Source organism: Vipera berus (assembly GCF_964194415.1).
Source record: "Vipera berus genome assembly, chromosome: 4".
In the NCBI taxonomy this organism is placed as follows: Eukaryota; Metazoa; Chordata; class Lepidosauria; order Squamata; family Viperidae; genus Vipera; species Vipera berus.
The window spans coordinates 2,009,860-2,031,954 of NC_138206.1; the positions used below are offsets into that span (position 1 = coordinate 2,009,860).

At 53.3% G+C, this 22,095-nt stretch overlaps 2 protein-coding genes across 2 annotated transcripts in view; both read left to right on the plus strand.

The window, feature by feature from the left end:
• PGM2L1 (phosphoglucomutase 2 like 1) overlaps positions 1–22,095 on the plus strand; it is a 212,749-nt gene that overhangs the window by 60,074 nt on the left and 130,580 nt on the right. The window lies entirely within an intron of this gene.
• On the plus strand, positions 7,737–21,201 carry LIPT2 (lipoyl(octanoyl) transferase 2). Its single transcript, XM_081327875.1, has 2 exons — positions 7,737–8,244; positions 18,235–21,201. The coding sequence occupies exons 1-2, from the start codon at positions 7,782–7,784 to the stop codon at positions 18,465–18,467; spliced, it is 696 nt and encodes a 231-aa protein (XP_081184001.1). The 5' UTR covers positions 7,737–7,781; the 3' UTR covers positions 18,468–21,201.

Below are 22,095 nucleotides of genomic sequence, written 5' to 3' on the forward strand. Positions count from 1 at the left end.
TAGAAACCTCCAGCGTTGGAGCATTCACCGCTTCTGGAGGCAGGTTGTTCCACTGGTTAGTTGTTCTGACTGTCAGGAAGTTTCTCCTTAGTTCCAGGTTGCTTCTCTCCTTGACTAGTTTCCATCCATTGCTTCTTGTCCTGCCTTCGGGCGCTTCGGAGAAGAGCTTGACTCCCTCTTCTTTGGGGCAGCCCCTGAGATACTGGAAGACTGCTATCATGTCACCCCTCACCCTTCTCTTCATTAAACTACACATACCCAATTCCAGCAACCGTTTCCTATATGTTTTAGCCTCCAGCCCCCTAATCATCTTTGTTGCTCTTCTCTGTACTCTTTCCAGAGTCTCGACATCTTTTTTACATCGTGGTGACCAAAACTGGATGCAGTATGTTATATGACACAGAGAAACAACAGTCTACTTTGGCTTATGTATAACTGTGCATGGCGAGAAAAACGAATCTCGCGAGTTTACCAGACAGATGTTGCTTTCAAAACCGGTTCATTTTTATGACCGTTGCTGTGCCCCATGGTCACGTGATCAAAACCCAGACACTTAGCAACTGACTCGTATTTACGACAGTTGCAGCATCCCGGGGTCACGTGATCCCCTTTTGCGACCTTCTGACAAGATTCACTTAACAACTTAAACAACTGCAGTGATTTCCTTCACAACTGTGGCAAGAAAGGTCGTAAGATGGGGCCAAACTCACTTAAGAAATGTCTCACTTAGCGACAGAAATCTGGGGCTCAGTTGTGATGGTAAGTCGAGGTCTATTTGTATAGGGCAGGGGTCGGCAACCTCGGCTCTTTTATGACTCGTGGACTTCAACTCCCAGAATTCCTGAGCCAGCATAGCTGGCTCAGGAATTCTGGGAGTTGAAGTCCACGAGTCATAAAAGAGCCGAGGTTGCCGACCCCTGGTATAGGGTCTCCCGCTTGAGCAGAGGGTTGGACTAGAAGACCTCCAGGGTCCCCTCCAGCTCTTGTTATTCTGTCGAAGAATGCACGGAGTCCTTATTTACAAAAACAGTTCGGTTGGACTCGACTCGCTTCCTTCCGAACCCAAATTATTATTAGCTGGAGGGAGATGGAAAGTGAAAACACCAGGAAGTGTTGATTTGCGTCAGAATGCGCCCCTGGTGCACCGGGAGGCAAAACAACCTCTGGATTTCCCCCTTGCCAACAGCTGGAGGAAAGTGACGCAACCCGGAATGCAAACACTTCCGATGTTTTTCCTCGATTCCCTGGCCTCGTTTGGAGACGTTGCTGCGTTTCTGTGCTTTACTTGCCAAAGGCCTTGAAAAACTAGGATGTAAATCTGAGCCATAAACAAATAAAAGAGATACTGTATATATCTATTTATTTAGAATAGAATAGAGCTGGAAGGGACCTTGGAGGTCTTCTAGTCCAGCCCCCGCCCCCGCTCGAGCAGGAGAACCTATGCCATCTCAGACAATTGACTGTCCAGTCTCTTCTTAAAAATCTCCAGTGATGGAGCACCCACGATTTCTGGTGGCAAGCCGTTCCACTGGTTAATTGTCCTCACTGTCAGGAAGTTTCTCCAAGGTTGCTTCTCTCCTTGATTAGTTTCCATCCGTTGCTTCTTGTCCTTGCCTTCTGGTGCTTTGGAAATAAGCTGACCCCCTCCTCTTTGTAGCAACCCCCCAAATATTGGAATCCCGCTATCATGTCACCCCTATTTCTTCTTTTCTTTAGACTAGCCAAACCCAAGTCCCGCAGCCGTTCTTCGTATGGTTTAGTCTCCAGGCCTTGGATCGCCTTAGTTGCTCTTTTCTGAACTTTTTCCAAACTCTCAACATCTTGTTTGTGATACGGTGACCAAAATTGGCTGCAGTACTCCAGGTGTGGCCTCACTAGGGTTTTATACAGCGGTGCTAATAACTCACCTGATCTTGATTCTATGCCTCTGTTTATACTGACAGTTAGAACAACTAACCAGTGGAACAACCTGCCTCCAGAAGCTGTGAATGCTCCAACACTGGAAGTTTTTAAGAAGAGACTGGACAGCCATTTGTCTGAAATGGTATAGGGTTTCCTGCCTTAGCAGGGGGTTGGACTAGATGACCTCCAAGGTCCCTTCCAACTTATTATTATAATTATTATTATACAACCCAGGATTGTGTGAGCTTTTTCAGCTGCTGCCGCACAGGGCCTGTTGAGAATTTACACCGCCATCCTCCGTTTGAAAGCGGATGCAATTATATTACAGGTAGTCCTCGGCTTAACGACCACAATTGACTGCACCAATCCCATTGCTAAGGAAGACAGCTGTGAAGTGAGTTTTGCCCCATTTTACGACCTATCTTGCCACAGCTGTTAAGTGAATCACTGCGGTTGTTAAGCGAGTCACAGGGTTGTTAAGTGAATCTGGTTTTCCCCATTGACTTTGCTGGTCAGAAGGTCGCAGAAGGGGATCACGGGAGTCCTGGGACACTAAAACTGTCATAAGTACCTGCCAGTTTCAAAGAACGTCTTGCCACTAAAAAAAAAAGCAGCTACAAGCAACCAATGTAGAAAAAGGAAATGGTTGCTGGAATTGGCTATGTCTACTTTAATGAAGAGAAGGACGAGGGGGGACATGAGAGCAGTCTTCCAGTATCTCAGGGGCTGCCCCAAAGAAGAGGGAGTCAAGCTATTCTCCAAAGCGCCTGAAGGCAGGACAAGAAGCCACGGATGGAAACTCATCAAGGAGAGAAGCAACTTAGAACTAAGGAGAAATTTCCTGACAGTGAGGACAATTAACCAGTGGAACTACTTGCCTCCAGAAGCTGTGAATGCTTTCCTTTCCAATTCTGGTTTTTTATTTTTTCTGTTTATTCTGTTAAAATGTTGCCCCAAATAACGCCTGGATTTGTTCAGGCAGTTCCTGGCAGATGAGACTAAATTGAAGGAGCAGCAATGCTAGCAAAGTTAGTCTACTACAGGTAGTCTTCAACTTATGGACAGAAAACAACAACAACAACAACAACAACGACGATGATGATGATGGAAGGGACTTTGGAGATCATCTAGTCCAACCCCTGCTCAGGCAAGAAACCCTATACCATTTCAGACAAAGGGCTGTCCAGTCTCTTCTTAAAAACTTCCAGCATTGGAGCATTCACAGCTTGTAGTGGCAAGCTGTTCCACTGGTTAATTGTTCTGACTGTCAGAAAGTTTCTCCTTAGCTCCAGGTTGCTTCTCTCTTTGGTTAATTTCCCTCCATTGCTTCTTGTCCTGCCTTCTTCAGGGGCTTTGGAGAACAGCTTGACCCCCAACTCTTCTTTGGGGCAGCCCCTGAGATACTGGAACGCTGCTATCCTGTCCCCCCTCGTCCTTCTGTTCATTAAACTAGACACCCCCAATTCCAGCAACCATTCTGTTATGTACATTCTGTTATGTACACAGGGGATGTCACACAAAGCTAAGCCACTGACACCACCAGGTGGTAGGGTGCTCTGTCAGGATTGGCAGAGCATCCTTTGGCGGGAAATTCGGATATTGGGATTGGTTCGAAGTATACCTGGCTAGGTATATAAAAGGGGCAGTTGCCCTCGCCCAGTCTGTGCTGAAGCAATAAAGTGTACTGTGTTGATTCCTGTTGTCCTGAGTCGTCCATCTTGGCCATGCGGTCCAGAACTCACAATCTAACACATTCCTTATGTGTTTTAACCTCAACTGTTTATTGTTGTTCTGTGGTTCTGTTGGCAAGGTGGCTATTAAATGCCTTGCGCCTGGTTTAACAACTGCAGCAGGAACGGTTATAAAATGGGGCAAAAGTCCCTTAACAACTGTATTGCTTAGCAACAACTGCTGTGGTCGTAAGTCGAGGATTGCCTGTACACCTTGTCACAACTCTGCCGCAGCCAAGGCACAAGGGAATTCCTTCAGACGGCTGGGAATTGTTTGCTATAAGCTCCATTCTTAGATTTAAAGACCGGAAACCAGCTGTAAACGAAGCATGACTGAGACACAGCCGGCTTCCTTGTCGCGTTTCCAAAGGGAAACGGATTTATTAAGTCACTGTGACTTCCTGCCAGCTGCTAGGGCTGTGCCACGGCAGGACAAGGGGAAAAATGTTTGTTTCCTTCTCCCAAAATAAATGGCTCGTGCATCCTCTGCAAAGACGGGGGTGCTGAATGCACACATCCCAATGGAATCAGGACAAGGTGATTGTGTTATGCAGGTGCACGCTCCGAATTTATGGTGCAGTTGGGACTAAGGCCTTCAGGTGGAACCTCAGGAATAGAATAGGATAGGATAATGAAATACAGAATAGAAGAGAAATATAGAATAGAATAGAATAAAAATATAGAATAGAATAGAATAGAATACAAATACAGAACAGAACAGAATAATAAAATACAGAATAGAATAATAAAATACAGAATAGAATAGAAATACAGAATAGAATAAAATAAAATAGAAGCGAATAGTAGAATAGAATAGAAATATAGAATAGTAAAGTACAATATAGAATAGAATATTATACAGAATAGAATAGAATGAAATAGAAGCGAAGAGAGTAGTACAATAGAATAGAATAGAAATATAGAATAGAATAGTAAAGTACAATATAGAATAGTAGAATAGAATAGGAATGGAATGGAATGGAATAGAATAGAGTAGTAGAATAGAATAGAATAGAATAGAATAGAATAGAATAGAATAGAATAGAATAGAATAGAATAGAGTAGTAGAGTAGAATAGAATATAGAATAGAATATAGAATATAGAATATAGAATATAGAATAGAATAGAATAGAATAGAATAGAATAGAATAGAATAGAATAGAATAGAAGGAATGAAGAATAGAATAGAATAGAACAGAACAGAACAGAATAGAACAGAATAGAATAGAATACAGTTAGAAGGGACCTTGGAGGTCTTCAACCCCTGCTCAAGCATGAAATAGAATAGAATAGAATAGAATAGAATAGAATAGAATAGAATAGAATAGAATAGAATAGAATAGAATAGAATAGAATAGAATAGAAATGAAATTATTTATTGGCCGAGTATGATTGGATACCCAAGGAATTTGTCTTCGGTGCTTAAACACTCGGTGTGCATACAAACAAGAAAGCTATATAATCATAAGATACCAATCAAAGTTTGCATGCATTACCTTCATGCGGTGCTTCTCAACCTTGGCGACTTGCAGAGGCGTGGACTGGACTTCAACCCCCAGAATTCACCAGGCAGCCCTGGCCAGAGAATTGTGGGACTTGGGAGTCGTAATATACCTGGCCAGCACTCAAATGCGAAGAGCCGGTTTAAGCACAAACAGGAACTGGGTCCCTCTTCATCTCGCCTTCCTGGTGTGCTTTGTCAAGCATATTCTGCTAGCGTGATCCTTTTTTCAAGTTTTAGCAAGTCAACAAACGCTAAGAGCAAATTTGCCCTCAGTCTCTGGGCCTGTGACGACGACAACTCCTTTTTGGACTCTCGTTCCAGAGTTGGCAGCTCCGAGGTGGCTGGCTCCATCTTTGCCACACCTGCCCTCCGTGCAGAAATGCCCTCCCTTCTCCCCCGCCTTCATACTGTTTTATTGCATTGTTGTGACACACAGACAGAGCATTGTATTTATTTGGAGACTGTGGCGTTTCTGCAGGGTTGACCGGAGATTGTTCACACACACACACACACACACACACACACACAGGGGTTGGGGGGAGTTTATGATAACTTGGGCTGAGTTCTGCAGAGGGAGGGAGGGAAGAAGGAAGAGAGAGAGAGAGGGAAATCAGAGGTAAGTGAAAGTAAAATTGAAGGGATTTTATTCTGCTTAAGGTTGATGTTAGTAATATTGATATTAGTAGCGATACTTTGCAATCATCTTTGTTGATGTGCGAGCAGCTTCGTAGGTGCTTTATATTGGGAAATTAGTTCTATAAAAGCAAATGTTTCGTGCTTTAGGTACAGGGGATTGCTTACATGAAAAGAGCACGGTGAGGGGAGAGGGAAATGGAGTCATGGTGGAGCCTGGGTTGTTGTGTACGAGTCGTCATCTAGGAATTATTTTTCTGCACCTTTAGGTTCCTGGTACCGAGACCCGATCTCTTTGTTCTGGAAAGGTATAAAAGGTGGAAGACATCTTTCCCCGGTTGTGGCCTTCCTCTCTCTACCAGCCACCAAGAGAGATGTGGCCAGCCAACTCTTATTTTGATCAAAATAAAAGTGGTTTTGCTTGCTGAAACCTCCGTTCAGGAGTTTCTTTGGCTTTTTAAAAATTCCTGGGTAATGCTGGGGCAATGGTGAGGCTAAGTGGGAAACCTTACAAAATGAAAGTGGAAGGAAAGGAAGGTTGGAGGGGGGGAAGGAGGAACATTGAAAAGAGGGAGGGAGGGGGGAAGGGAAGAGATGGAAGGGAGGGAGGGAAGGAAGGGGAAAGGGAAGGAAAGTGAAATGAAAGTGGGAGGGAGGAAGGAAGGAAAGGGAGTAGAGGGAGGAGGGAAGGAAGGAAGGAAAGTGAAAGGGAAGGGAAGTGAAAGAGGAAGGAAGTAGAGGGAGGAGGGAGGGAAGTGGAGGGCAGGTAAGGTGAAAGGGAAGGAAAGTGAAAGTGAGGAAAGGAGGGGGGAACTCTCCTCCTTGACACCAAACACGTGGGGGGGGAGTCCTGGGGCGTGGGGAAGCGTGGCCTGGGGTGGGAGAGAAGGAAGGAAGTGGAGGGAGGGAGGGAAGGAAGGAAGGAGAAAGTGAAATAATAATAATAATAATAATAATAATAAGTTGGAAGGGACCTTGGAGGTCATCTAGTCCAGCCCCCTGCTCAGGCAGGAAACCCTATACCATTTCGGACAAATGGCTGTCCAGTCTCTTCTTAAAAACTTCCAGTGTTGGAGCATTCACAGCTTCTGGAGGCAGGTTGTTCCTGAATGAAAGTGGAAGGGATGAAGGAAGAGAGGGAGGGAGGGAGAGAAGGAAGTAAGTGGAGAGAGGGAAGGGAGGGAGGAGAAAGTGAAATGAAAGTGGGACAAGGAAAATGGAAGGGAGGGAAAGAAAGGAACGTGAAAAGGAAAGAAGGGAGGGAGGGAGAGAAGGAAGGAAGGGGAGGGAGGGAAGGAAGAGGAGGGAAGGAAGGAAGGAGAAAGTGAAATGAAAGTGGAAGGGACGAAGGAAGATGGAAGGGAGGGAGGGAAGGAAAGAAGGAAGGAGAAAGTGAAATGAAAGTGGAAGGGAGGGAAGAAAGAAAGGAAGGAGAAAGTGAAATGAAAGTGGAAGGGATGAAGGAAGATGGAAGGGAGGGAGGGAAGGAAAGAAGGAAGGAGAAAGTGAAATCAAAGTGGAAGGGATGAAGGAAGATGGAAGGGAGGGAGGGAGGGAGAGAAGGAAGGAGAAAGTGAAATGAAAGTGGGAGGGAGGGAAGAAAGAAAGGAAGGAGAAAGTGAAATGAAAGTGGAAGAGAGGGAGGGAGGGAGGGAGAGAAGGAAGGAGAAAGTGAAATTAAAGTGGAAGGGAGGGAGGGAGAGAAGGAAGGTGAAAGTGAAATGAAAGTGGAAGAGAGGGAGGGAGGGAAGGAAAGAAGGAAGGAGAAAGTGAAATGAAAGTGGAAGGGACGAGGAAGATGGACGGAAGAAAGGAAGGAGAAAGTGAAACGAAAGTGAAAGCGAGGAAGGAAGGAACGGGGGGGGGGAGAGGAGGGAGAGCGCGCGCGCGCGAGAATCTCTCCTCCCCGGCCGCAGACACGTGGTGGTGGTGGTGGGGGGCGTGGCCAGGGGCCCGGGAGGCGTGGCCGGGGGTGGCCCGCGGGCGCCCTGCTGCCAAAGGCCCGTCTGCCATGCGGGGCGAGGCGGCGGCGGCGGTGCGGCTGGTGCGGCTGGGCCGGGCGTCGCTGGCGGAGTCTCTGCGGGCGCAGGAGGCGGGGGCGGCGGCGCTGCTGCGGGGGTCGGGGTCGGGGGAGCCGGAGCGGCTGGTGCTGTGGGAGCCGCGGGGGCCGCTCTACACGGCCGGGCTGCGCGGGGCGGCGGAGGCGGCGGCGGAGGCGGGGCGGCTGCGGGCGCTGGGCGCGGAGGTGGCGCGCGTGGGGCGCGGCGGGCGGCTGACCTTCCACGGGCCGGGCCAGCTGGTGGCCTACCCGGTGCTGGACCTGCGCCGCCGCCGCCTGGCCCTCCGCGCCTACGTGGCCGCCCTGCAGCGCCTGGCCCGCGACGCCGCCCGCCGCCTCGGCCTGCCCGCCGCCCGCGCCCTCCCGCCGCCCCGCACCGGCGTCTGGCTCGGCGACCGCAAGCTCTGCGCCATCGGTGAGCCCTGCGGGGCCCGAACGAGAGAGGGGGACTACGCTGCCTGTGGTCCTGGGGCTCCAGGATGGGGGATGGGAGGGGACTGCCAGGCCCGTGGTGCCCTGCCGGCTCAGGCTGCAGGCTGTGAATGGAGGGCAGACTACCGTACCAAGGGCACGGTGCCTGTGGTCCTGGGGCTCCAGAATGGGTGATAGGAGGGGACTGCCAGGCCCATGCTGCCCTGCCAGGCCCATGCTGCCCGCCCTTCCAGTGGGGAGGGGACCACCCTGCCCTTTGGGCTTGGCTTGGCCGCCCTGGGGCTCTGCAACAGGGGATAGGGAGGGGAACTACCAGGCCCATGGTGCCCGGCCTTCCAGTGGGGAGGGGACCGCCCTGCCCTTTGGGCTTGGCCTGGCCGCCCTGGGGCTCCAGAACGGGGGATAGGGAGGGGACTGCCAGGCCCATGGTGCCCGGCCAGCTCAGGCTGCAGGCTGTGAATGGAGGGCGCACTACCATGCCTCTTGTTCTTGGCCGCCCTGGAGCTCCGGAACGGTGGATAGGAGGGGACCGCCGGGCCCATGGTGCCTGGCCTTCCAGTGGGGAGGGGACCACCCTGCCCTTTGAGCTTGGCTTGGCCGCCCTGGGGCTCTGGAACAGGGGATAGGGAGGGGAACTGCCAGGCCCATGGTGCCCGGCCAGCTCAGGCTGCAGGGCCCAAACAAGAGATGGGGACTACGGTGCCTGTGGTCCTGGGGCTCCAGAATGGGTGATAGGAGGGGACTGCCAGGCCCATGGTGCCCGGCCAGGCCCGTGGTGCCCGGCCTTCCAGTGGGGCGGGGACCACCCTGCCCTTTGGGCTTGGCCGCCCTGGGGCTCTGCAACGGGGGATAGGGAGGAAAACTACCAGGCCCATGGTGCCCGGCCTTCCAGTGGGGAGAGGACCACCCTGCCCTTTGGGCTTGGCTTGGCCACCCTGGGGCTCTGCAACGGGGGATGGGGGGAACTACCAGGCCCATGGTGCCCGGCCTTCCACTGGGGAGGGGACCGCCCTGCCCTTTGAGCTTGGCTTGGCCGCCCTGGGGCTCTGCAACGGGGGATAGGGAGGGGGACTGCCAGGCCCATGGTGCCCGGCCAGCTCAGGCTGCAGGTTCCAAACAAGAGATGGGGACTACGGTGCCTGTGGTCCTGGGGCTCCAGAATGGGTGATAGGAGGGGACTGCCAGGCCCATGGTGCCCGGCCTTCCGCTGGGGAGGGGACCGCCCTGCCCTTTGGGCTTGGCTTGGCCACCCTGGGGCTCTGGAATGGGGGATAGGGAGGGGAACTGCCAGGCCCATGGTGCCCAGCCAGCTCAGGCTGCAGGGTCCAAACGAGAGATGGGGACTACCGTGCCTGTGGTTCTTGGGCTCCAGAATGGGTGATAGGAGGGGACTGCCAGGCACATGGTGCCCGGCCATCTCAGGCTGCAGGCTGTGAATGGAGTACGGACTACCGTACCTGTTGTTCTTGGCCGCCCTGGGCCTCCGGAATGGGGGATAGGGGACTGCCAGGCGCATGGTGCCCGGCCTTCGAATGGGGAGGGGACCACCCTGCCCTTTGAGCTTGGCTTGGCTACCCTGGGGCTCTGGAATGGGTGATAGGGGAACTGCCAGGCCCATGGTGCCCAGCCATCTCAGTCTGCAGGGTGCGAATGGAGGGCGGACTACCGTGCCCTTGGTACTTGGCGACCTTGGGGCTCCGGAATGGGTGATAGGGGACTGCCAAGCCCATGGTGCCCAGCCATCTCAGTCTGCAGGGTGCGAATGGAGGGCGGACTACCGTGCCCTTGGTACTTGGCGACCTTGGGGCTTCGGAATGGGTGATAGGGGACTGCCAAGCCCATGGTGCCCAGCCATCTCAGTCTGCAGGGTGCGAATGGAGGGCGGACTACCGTGCCCTTGGTACTTGGCGACCTTGGGGCTCCGGAATGGGTGATAGGGGACTGCCAAGCCCATGGTGCCCAGCCATCTCAGTCTGCAGGGTGCGAATGGAGGGCGGACTACCGTGCCCTTGGTACTTGGCGACCTTGGGGCTCCGGAATGGGTGATAGGGGACTGCCAAGCCCATGGTGCCCAGCCATCTCAGTCTGCAGGGTGCGAATGGAGGGCGGACTACCGTGCCCTTGGTACTTGGCGACCTTGGGGCTCTGGAATGGGTGATAGGAGGGGACTGCCAAGCCCATGGTGCCCAGCCATCTCAGTCTGCAGGGTGCGAATGGAGGGCGGACTACCGTGCCCTTGGTACTTGGCGACCTTGGGGCTCCGGAATGGGTGATAGGGGACTGCCAAGCCCATGGTGCCCAGCCATCTCAGTCTGCAGGGTGCGAATGGAGGGCGGACTACCGTGCCCTTGGTACTTGGCGACCTTGGGGCTCCGGAATGGGTGATAGGGGACTGCCAAGCCCATGGTGCCCAGCCATCTCAGTCTGCAGGGTGCGAATGGAGGGCGGACTACCGTGCCCTTGGTACTTGGCGACCTTGGGGCTCCGGAATGGGTGATAGGGAACTGCCAAGCCCATGGTGCCCAGCCATCTCAGTCTGCAGGGTGCGAATGGAGGGCGGACTACCGTGCCCTTGGTACTTGGCGACCTTGGGGCTTCGGAATGGGTGATAGGGGACTGCCAAGCCCATGGTGCCCAGCCATCTCAGTCTGCAGGGTGCGAATGGAGGGCGGACTACCGTGCCCTTGGTACTTGGCGACCTTGGGGCTCCGGAATGGGTGATAGGGGACTGCCAAGCCCATGGTGCCCAGCCATCTCAGTCTGCAGGGTGCGAATGGAGGGCGGACTACCGTGCCCTTGGTACTTGGCGGCCTTGGGGCTCCGGAATGGGTGATAGGGGACTGCCAAGCCCATGGTGCCCAGCCATCTCAGTCTGCAGGGTGCGAATGGAGGGCGGACTACCGTGCCCTTGGTACTTGGCGACCTTGGGGCTCTGGAATGGGTGATAGGAGGGGACTGCCAAGCCCATGGTGCCCAGCCATCTCAGTCTGCAGGGTGCGAATGGAGGGCGGACTACCGTGCCCTTGGTACTTGGCGACCTTGGGGCTCCGGAATGGGTGATAGGGGACTGCCAAGCCCATGGTGCCCAGCCATCTCAGTCTGCAGGGTGCGAATGGAGGGCGGACTACCGTGCCCTTGGTACTTGGCGACCTTGGGGCTCCGGAATGGGTGATAGGGGACTGCCAAGCCCATGGTGCCCAGCCATCTCAGTCTGCAGGGTGCGAATGGAGGGCGGACTACCGTGCCCTTGGTACTTGGCGACCTTGGGGCTCTGGAATGGGTGATAGGAGGGGACTGCCAAGCCCATGGTGCCCAGCCATCTCAGTCTGCAGGGTGCGAATGGAGGGCGGACTACCGTGCCCTTGGTACTTGGCGACCTTGGGGCTCTGGAATGGGTGATAGGGGACTGCCAAGCCCATGGTGCCCAGCCATCTCAGTCTGCAGGGTGCGAATGGAGGGCGGACTACCGTGCCCTTGGTACTTGGCGACCTTGGGGCTCTGGAATGGGTGATAGGAGGGGACTGCCAAGCCCATGGTGCCCAGCCATCTCAGTCTGCAGGGTGCGAATGGAGGGCGGACTACCGTGCCCTTGGTACTTGGCGACCTTGGGGCTCCGGAATGGGTGATAGGGGACTGCCAAGCCCATGGTGCCCAGCCATCTCAGTCTGCAGGGTGCGAATGGAGGGCGGACTACCGTGCCCTTGGTACTTGGCGACCTTGGGGCTCCGGAATGGGTGATAGGGGACTGCCAAGCCCATGGTGCCCAGCCATCTCAGTCTGCAGGGTGCGAATGGAGGGCGGACTACCGTGCCCTTGGTACTTGGCGACCTTGGGGCTCTGGAATGGGTGATAGGAGGGGACTGCCAAGCCCATGGTGCCCAGCCATCTCAGTCTGCAGGGTGCGAATGGAGGGCGGACTACCGTGCCCTTGGTACTTGGCGACCTTGGGGCTCCGGAATGGGTGATAGGGGACTGCCAAGCCCATGGTGCCCAGCCATCTCAGTCTGCAGGGTGCAAATGGAGGGCGGACTACCGTGCCCTTGGTACTTGGCGACCTTGGGGCTCCGGAATGGGTGATAGGGGACTGCCAAGCCCATGGTGCCCAGCCATCTCAGTCTGCAGGGTGCGAATGGAGGGCGGACTACCGTGCCCTTGGTACTTGGCGACCTTGGGGCTCCGGAATGGGTGATAGGGGACTGCCAAGCCCATGGTGCCCAGCCATCTCAGTCTGCAGGGTGCGAATGGAGGGCGGACTACCGTGCCCTTGGTACTTGGCGACCTTGGGGCTTCGGAATGGGTGATAGGGGACTGCCAAGCCCATGGTGCCCAGCCATCTCAGTCTGCAGGGTGCGAATGGAGGGCGGACTACCGTGCCCTTGGTACTTGGCGACCTTGGGGCTCCGGAATGGGTGATAGGGGACTGCCAAGCCCATGGTGCCCAGCCATCTCAGTCTGCAGGGTGCGAATGGAGGGCGGACTACCGTGCCCTTGGTACTTGGCGGCCTTGGGGCTCCGGAATGGGTGATAGGGGACTGCCAAGCCCATGGTGCCCAGCCATCTCAGTCTGCAGGGTGCGAATGGAGGGCGGACTACCGTGCCCTTGGTACTTGGCGACCTTGGGGCTCCGGAATGGGTGATAGGGGACTGCCAAGCCCATGGTGCCCAGCCATCTCAGTCTGCAGGGTGCGAATGGAGGGCGGACTACCGTGCCCTTGGTACTTGGCGGCCTTGGGGCTCCGGAATGGGTGATAGGGGACTGCCAAGCCCATGGTGCCCAGCCATCTCAGTCTGCAGGGTGCGAATGGAGGGCGGACTACCGTGCCCTTGGTACTTGGCGACCTTGGGGCTCCGGAATGGGTGATAGGGGACTGCCAAGCCCATGGTGCCCAGCCATCTCAGTCTGCAGGGTGCGAATGGAGGGCGGACTACCGTGCCCTTGGTACTTGGCGACCTTGGGGCTCCGGAATGGGTGATAGGGGACTGCCAAGCCCATGGTGCCCAGCCATCTCAGTCTGCAGGGTGCGAATGGAGGGCGGACTACCGTGCCCTTGGTACTTGGCGACCTTGGGGCTCTGGAATGGGTGATAGGAGGGGACTGCCAAGCCCATGGTGCCCAGCCATCTCAGTCTGCAGGGTGCGAATGGAGGGCGGACTACCGTGCCCTTGGTACTTGGCGACCTTGGGGCTCCGGAATGGGTGATAGGGGACTGCCAAGCCCATGGTGCCCAGCCATCTCAGTCTGCAGGGTGCGAATGGAGGGCGGACTACCGTGCCCTTGGTACTTGGCGACCTTGGGGCTCCGGAATGGGTGATAGGGGACTGCCAAGCCCATGGTGCCCAGCCATCTCAGTCTGCAGGGTGCGAATGGAGGGCGGACTACCGTGCCCTTGGTACTTGGCGACCTTGGGGCTCTGGAATGGGTGATAGGAGGGGACTGCCAAGCCCATGGTGCCCAGCCATCTCAGTCTGCAGGGTGCGAATGGAGGGCGGACTACCGTGCCCTTGGTACTTGGCGACCTTGGGGCTCTGGAATGGGTGATAGGGGACTGCCAAGCCCATGGTGCCCAGCCATCTCAGTCTGCAGGGTGCGAATGGAGGGCGGACTACCGTGCCCTTGGTACTTGGCGACCTTGGGGCTCTGGAATGGGTGATAGGAGGGGACTGCCAAGCCCATGGTGCCCAGCCATCTCAGTCTGCAGGGTGCGAATGGAGGGCGGACTACCGTGCCCTTGGTACTTGGCGACCTTGGGGCTCCGGAATGGGTGATAGGGGACTGCCAAGCCCATGGTGCCCAGCCATCTCAGTCTGCAGGGTGCGAATGGAGGGCGGACTACCGTGCCCTTGGTACTTGGCGACCTTGGGGCTCTGGAATGGGTGATAGGAGGGGACTGCCAAGCCCATGGTGCCCAGCCATCTCAGTCTGCAGGGTGCGAATGGAGGGCGGACTACCGTGCCCTTGGTACTTGGCGACCTTGGGGCTCCGGAATGGGTGATAGGGGACTGCCAAGCCCATGGTGCCCAGCCATCTCAGTCTGCAGGGTGCGAATGGAGGGCGGACTACCGTGCCCTTGGTACTTGGCGGCCTTGGGGCTCCGGAATGGGTGATAGGGGACTGCCAAGCCCATGGTGCCCAGCCATCTCAGTCTGCAGGGTGCGAATGGAGGGCGGACTACCGTGCCCTTGGTACTTGGCGACCTTGGGGCTCTGGAATGGGTGATAGGGGACTGCCAAGCCCATGGTGCCCAGCCATCTCAGTCTGCAGGGTGCGAATGGAGGGCGGACTACCGTGCCCTTGGTACTTGGCGACCTTGGGGCTCCGGAATGGGTGATAGGGGACTGCCAAGCCCATGGTGCCCAGCCATCTCAGTCTGCAGGGTGCGAATGGAGGGCGGACTACCGTGCCCTTGGTACTTGGCGACCTTGGGGCTCCGGAATGGGTGATAGGGGACTGCCAAGCCCATGGTGCCCAGCCATCTCAGTCTGCAGGGTGCGAATGGAGGGCGGACTACCGTGCCCTTGGTACTTGGCGACCTTGGGGCTCCGGAATGGGTGATAGGGGACTGCCAAGCCCATGGTGCCCAGCCATCTCAGTCTGCAGGGTGCGAATGGAGGGCGGACTACCGTGCCCTTGGTACTTGGCGACCTTGGGGCTCTGGAATGGGTGATAGGGGACTGCCAAGCCCATGGTGCCCAGCCATCTCAGTCTGCAGGGTGCGAATGGAGGGCGGACTACCGTGCCCTTGGTACTTGGCGACCTTGGGGCTCCGGAATGGGTGATAGGGAACTGCCAAGCCCATGGTGCCCAGCCATCTCAGTCTGCAGGGTGCGAATGGAGGGCGGACTACCGTGCCCTTGGTACTTGGCGACCTTGGGGCTTCGGAATGGGTGATAGGGGACTGCCAAGCCCATGGTGCCCAGCCATCTCAGTCTGCAGGGTGCGAATGGAGGGCGGACTACCGTGCCCTTGGTACTTGGCGACCTTGGGGCTCCGGAATGGGTGATAGGGGACTGCCAAGCCCATGGTGCCCAGCCATCTCAGTCTGCAGGGTGCGAATGGAGGGTGGACTACCGTGCCCTTGGTACTTGGCGGCCTTGGGGCTCCGGAATGGGTGATAGGGGACTGCCAAGCCCATGGTGCCCAGCCATCTCAGTCTGCAGGGTGCGAATGGAGGGCGGACTACCGTGCCCTTGGTACTTGGCGACCTTGGGGCTCTGGAATGGGTGATAGGAGGGGACTGCCAAGCCCATGGTGCCCAGCCATCTCAGTCTGCAGGGTGCGAATGGAGGGCGGACTACCGTGCCCTTGGTACTTGGCGACCTTGGGGCTCCGGAATGGGTGATAGGGGACTGCCAAGCCCATGGTGCCCAGCCATCTCAGTCTGCAGGGTGCGAATGGAGGGCGGACTACCGTGCCCTTGGTACTTGGCGACCTTGGGGCTCCGGAATGGGTGATAGGGGACTGCCAAGCCCATGGTGCCCAGCCATCTCAGTCTGCAGGGTGCGAATGGAGGGCGGACTACCGTGCCCTTGGTACTTGGCGACCTTGGGGCTCTGGAATGGGTGATAGGAGGGGACTGCCAAGCCCATGGTGCCCAGCCATCTCAGTCTGCAGGGTGCGAATGGAGGGCGGACTACCGTGCCCTTGGTACTTGGCGACCTTGGGGCTCCGGAATGGGTGATAGGGGACTGCCAAGCCCATGGTGCCCAGCCATCTCAGTCTGCAGGGTGCGAATGGAGGGCGGACTACCGTGCCCTTGGTACTTGGCGACCTTGGGGCTCTGGAATGGGTGATAGGAGGGGACTGCCAAGCCCATGGTGCCCAGCCATCTCAGTCTGCAGGGTGCGAATGGAGGGCGGACTACCGTGCCCTTGGTACTTGGCGACCTTGGGGCTCCGGAATGGGTGATAGGGGACTGCCAAGCCCATGGTGCCCAGCCATCTCAGTCTGCAGGGTGCGAATGGAGGGCGGACTACCGTGCCCTTGGTACTTGGCGACCTTGGGGCTCTGGAATGGGTGATAGGAGGGGACTGCCAAGCCCATGGTGCCCAGCCATCTCAGTCTGCAGGGTGCGAATGGAGGGCGGACTACCGTGCCCTTGGTACTTGGCGACCTTGGGGCTCCGGAATGGGTGATAGGGGACTGCCAAGCCCATGGTGCCCAGCCATCTCAGTCTGCAGGGTGCGAATGGAGGGCGGACTACCGTGCCCTTGGTACTTGGCGACCTTGGGGCTCTGGAATGGGTGATAGGAGGGGACTGCCAAGCCCATGGTGCCCAGCCATCTCAGTCTGCAGGGTGCGAATGGAGGGCGGACTACCGTGCCCTTGGTACTTGGCGACCTTGGGGCTCCGGAATGGGTGATAGGGGACTGCCAAGCCCATGGTGCCCAGCCATCTCAGTCTGCAGGGTGCGAATGGAGGGCGGACTACCGTGCCCTTGGTACTTGGCGACCTTGGGGCTCTGGAATGGGTGATAGGAGGGGACTGCCAAGCCCATGGTGCCCAGCCATCTCAGTCTGCAGGGTGCGAATGGAGGGCGGACTACCGTGCCCTTGGTACTTGGCGACCTTGGGGCTCCGGAATGGGTGATAGGGGACTGCCAAGCCCATGGTGCCCAGCCATCTCAGTCTGCAGGGTGCGAATGGAGGGCGGACTACCGTGCCCTTGGTACTTGGCGACCTTGGGGCTCTGGAATGGGTGATAGGAGGGGACTGCCAAGCCCATGGTGCCCAGCCATCTCAGTCTGCAGGGTGCGAATGGAGGGCGGACTACCGTGCCCTTGGTACTTGGCGACCTTGGGGCTCCGGAATGGGTGATAGGGGACTGCCAAGCCCATGGTGCCCAGCCATCTCAGTCTGCAGGGTGCGAATGGAGGGCGGACTACCGTGCCCTTGGTACTTGGCGACCTTGGGGCTCTGGAATGGGTGATAGGAGGGGACTGCCAAGCCCATGGTGCCCAGCCATCTCAGTCTGCAGGGTGCGAATGGAGGGCGGACTACCGTGCCCTTGGTACTTGGCGACCTTGGGGCTCCGGAATGGGTGATAGGGGACTGCCAAGCCCATCTATTCCATATGTTAACTTTAGTTGATTTCCTCTTTCCCCAAAATATCCCTTTGTTGCAAACATTGAGTTAATACAGTTCTTGTTGTTTTGATAAATAACAATTGAGTATATAGTTTTTCCAATATTCCGAAAGAATAATAATCGTATTAGTATAATATTTCTTTTCTTACTAGTCACTTTGGTTGCCTTATCATAAATCCCGTTACAATACTTATTTTAGTTTATTCCTCCCACCAAATTCTAAATATTCTTACTAAGTCTTGAGTAAGTCTTTCTTACTCAACGATTAATTTACATTTACATTGGCAGATTTAATTCTATTTTTCCATATAAGCCATCTCACACTTTTATATTTCTTAAGAAATAAATAAAAGAATGAAAAGAGAGAAGAAGAAAAAATGAAAAAAAAGAAGAAAAAAAAGCAAGAGCAACAAAACGCAAGAAATAACATACTACTTAAAATATATATCCCTCCTGGGTTAATATATTTATTTATTTCCTCAATTCCTTAGTCTTTTTAACCATAGCCGAGAATATATTTAATCTTTAAACATTCCATTCAATAGATCTAATCACCTAGTCCCTTGACTCTGATTCAAAACATTTTTTTATACTTTTCTTAAATTCAGTCACGTTTAAGTACCTAAAACATTTGCTTTATTTAAGTCATTTCAGCATTTTTTTTTTACAAAAAAGAAAAGCATACTATATTATTTGGAGAATGCATCCCTCTTAAAAGTGGTCTATTCCAAAATTCTTCTATTTATTTAAGCAGTTGTGATTTTTTCCCCCCAATGACGTAACTTTGAATGGTCATTAAACGAGCTGTTGTGAGTCGAGGATTATTAATATGATGTGAATATTAATTAGAATATTAAATGTAATATGGCGTCTGCTCTGCTTGCCTCCAGGCGTGCATTGCGGGAGACACATCACCTCGCACGGGCTGGCCCTGAACTGCTGCACTGACTTAACCTGGTTTGACCACATCGTCCCGTGTGGCCTGGAGGGGCTGGGGGTCACCTCTCTCAGCCAGGAACTCCGGAGACACGTCTCGGTGGAAGAGGCCACGCAACCTTTCCTGGAAGTCTTCCAGGAAGTCTTTCATTGTAGTTTAAGCGAAGAACCTGGTTTAGAGGAATGATGGACTGAGATGCCGGTGGCAGCGCGAGATCCTGGCTTGTCTGTTCTGAAATGATTAAACTCTGGACTTTTCCGGCTAGCGGGTTTTCTTCCTGGCGAGCGCAACGCAAGGTCTTCCGATACAGGTAGTCCTCAACTTAGGACCGCAATGTAGCCCCAAATCTCTGCTGCTAAGTGAGGAATTTGTTAAGTGGGTTTTACCCCGCCTTACGACTCTTCTCGCGACTTTTCTTTGTTGAGTGAATCACTTCCTTTAGGAACAGAGTTGTTAAGTGAAACTGGCTTTGCTTGCAAAAGGGAATCACATGGCCCGGGCTCGTCATAAATGTGAGTCAGTTGTCAGCTAGGTTTCATAGCTAAGGTGGGACTAGAACTCACCGTCTCCTGGTGATTGGCCCAAAGTCATCCAGCTGGCTTTCATGCCTAAGGCGGGACTAGAACTCACCGTCTCCTGGTGATTGGCCCAAAGTCATCCAGCTGGCTTTCATGCCTAAGGCGGGACTAGAACTCACCGTCTCCTGGTGATTGGCCCAAAGTCACCCAGCTGGCTTTCATGCCTAAGGCGGGACTAGAACTCACCGTCTCCTGGTGATTGGCCCAAAGTCACCCAGCCAGCTTTCATGCCTAAGGCGGGACTAGAACTCACCGTCTTCTAGTGATTGGCCCAAAGTCACCCAGCCAGCTTTCATGCCTAAGGCAGGACTAGAACTCACCGTCTCCTAGTGATTGGCCCAAAGTTGTCCAGCTGGCTTTCATGCCTAAGGCGGGACTAGAACTCACCGTCTCCTGGTGATTGGCCCAAAGTCACCCAGTTGGCTTTCATGCCTAAGGCAGGACTAGAACTCACCATCTCCTAGTGATTGGCCCAAAGTCACCCCGCCAGCTTTCATGCCTAAGGCGGGACTAGAACTCACTGTCTTCTAGTTCTTAAGCCAGCACCTTAACCACTAGACCAAACTGCCTCTCAATCACACGCTCTGGCTTTGTCTAAATCAAACCTCACGAATGTGCCCAATCTGGACACAAGACAGCTGAAGGAAAGGAGACCTAGTCATTGATATATAGAGATTTAGTTTAAATAAAGCATCAGCAAATAGAGGGAGAGAGAGAGAGAATAAATGGACAATACAATACTGGGAGTCCTCAACTTACGGCAGTTTGCTTAGTGACCGTTGAAACTTACAACGGCATTGAAAAAATGTGACTTATGACCATTCTGTTAATGATTTTTGCACACACCCTTGGGTCACGTGATCGAAATTCAGACCCACTTGGCAACTGACTCATATTTACGACGGTCGTAGTGTCCCGGAGGTGTTTATGTCACGCGATCCCCTTTTGCGACCTTCTGACCAGCAAAGTCAAGGGGGGAGGTAACCTGTTTCGTTTAATGACCGGGTGGCTAATTTATCAGCTGCAGTGATTCGCTTAACAACGGCAGCCGAAAAGGTCGTAAAACGGGGCAGAACTAACCGAAGACACGTCTCCCTTAAGCACAGAAATTCGGGGCTGAATTGTGGTCGTAAAGCGAGGATTACCGGGTGCAGGAGATAATGTTTCACACAGGCCAGATTCTTCACTTTTGCTGGGCGAAAATGAAGTGAAACCAGTTCAAATTCTGTCTCGACAGGAACGGAACAAATTCAGCCCAGAGGCTGCCATGTTGAAGCATGTCCTCGGCGTAACAACGGTTCATTTAGCGACCAAAGTTATAACGGCACTGGAAAAAAACGGTCGCGTGATTAAAAACATAAGTTTGGCACGTTGACAATAGTGCATTTCTAATATAGTGGTTTTGGGAGTATTTATGTATTTTATTTTTCTCCATACCATAAAAATAAAATAAAATGCAAGATCTATTTGAAGATTCCAGGCTGGCTGGCTCTCAGCAACGGGAGCATTTGTACATCCAAATCTAGTCAGTTTCGATAAAATACGGACATACAAAGATATTCTAAATTCTAAAAAACATGAGTTTGGCAACTAACTTATATTTATGACGATCGCAGCGTCCCGGGTTCGCCTGATCTCCTTTTGCGACCTTCCGACAAGCAAAGGCAATGGAGACGCCGGATTCATTTAGTGACCATGTGCAGTGATTCATTTAATAGCAGCAAGGTTGTAAAAAGGGACGAGACGCATGTAACTGTCTCGTTTAGCAACAAATTGGGCTGGTTACAGCATCATTGGATGTCATGAGAAGCACATGCGGTCCTTGCTTAACGACGGAGGTAGGGACGCCCGGAGCTAAAACTGCTTGGCAAAGGATCGGAGATGGACGGAAGGGTGGTTTCGGGTAGTCCTCGACTTTACGACCACAATGCAGCCCAAAATGTCCCATTCCTAAGCAAGATGGCCAAGTGGTTTTTTTTCCTGTTTTACGACCTTTTTGCCACCATTGTTAAGTGAATCACTGCGGTTAAGTAAGTCACACGGTGGTTAAGTGAAGCAGGCTTGCCCCATTGACTTTGCTTGCCAGGTGGTTTGCAGAAGGGGATCACGTGACACACACCCCTACACCCGGGATGTTGCAACCGTCATAAGTACATGCCAGTTGCTAAGCCTTCCGAATTTTGATCATGTGACCGTGGGGAATGCTGTCCTGGTTGTAAGTGTGAAAAACAGTCCCAAGCCACAGTGCAGTTGTAACTGGTCATTAAACAAATCTAAGCTGATGGTACTGAGTTGAGGACAAATCCACAATAGCTACTTTTCACCAGTTTGGGGGGGGATTGTTTTGCTAGGTAAATAATAATAACAACTACATTTTAAGGAGATACCTGGTTGATACCTAGGATGCTGTCAACCATCAGCGCCAGTCAATTTGAGTGTTCAGTTGACTTGAGTTTCATGTTTTATGGATAAAAGTTTTATATAATAATAATATGTTGGAAGGGAACTTGGAGATCATCTAGTCCAACCCCCTGGTCAGGCAGGAAACCCTATACCATTTCAGACAAAGGGCTGTCCAGTCTCTTCTTAAAAACCTACTTATGCACATAAAACATATTCAATCCGTTACTTATTAACCAAAGAGCTGCCTTTTGGGGACTTTTTTTTCGGCTGCTTGGAACTCATTAAAATACAGTTTTTTGAGTTCCAAGACGCACATTTGACTTAAAATCACGAGTCGCTTTCCCCCACTGTTCCTGCCATCCCTCAATTAATTACCAAGGTTGGTTAGTTCTAAACCTGGATCTCTTGGCGACAGAGAAGCAAGTGGCCTCAACTCAGCCTTATGGATTAACTGTTGTTCAATGCCGCAGCTTGCAAAGGGCAGAAAAGTTACGAAGTGCAATTTTATTTGCAATTAAATGCGTAGGGCTGCTCAACTCACAGGTTGAAAACAACATGGCAGCCTCAGTATAATTATTTATTATTAAATATTTATCCATTTGGCATAACACATTCTATTTATTAAAGATTTACCCATTTGACATAAATGCGTGGATTAAATATCCATTTGACATAAAGCAATTTATTTCAGCCACTGTATTCATCCTCTCCATCAATGTGCTGGCGAGCGGGCGAGCGGGCCGCCGGCTGAGGCTGATGGGAGTTGTAGTCCAGCCATTTTTTGCGTTCCCAGGGTAATGGGTCAGAGAACTTAAGATGCATTCTCCCTTGCT

Excerpts from the sequence above, each read along its gene's own strand:
- LIPT2 (XM_081327875.1), top strand. The coding sequence starts at position 7,782 with ATGCGGGGCGAGGCGGCGGCGGCGGTGCGGCTGGTGCGGCTGGGCCGG. Across the intron at positions 8,245-18,234 it reads CCGCAAGCTCTGCGCCATCG|GCGTGCATTGCGGGAGACAC; the intron begins GTGAGCCCTGCG and ends GCTTGCCTCCAG.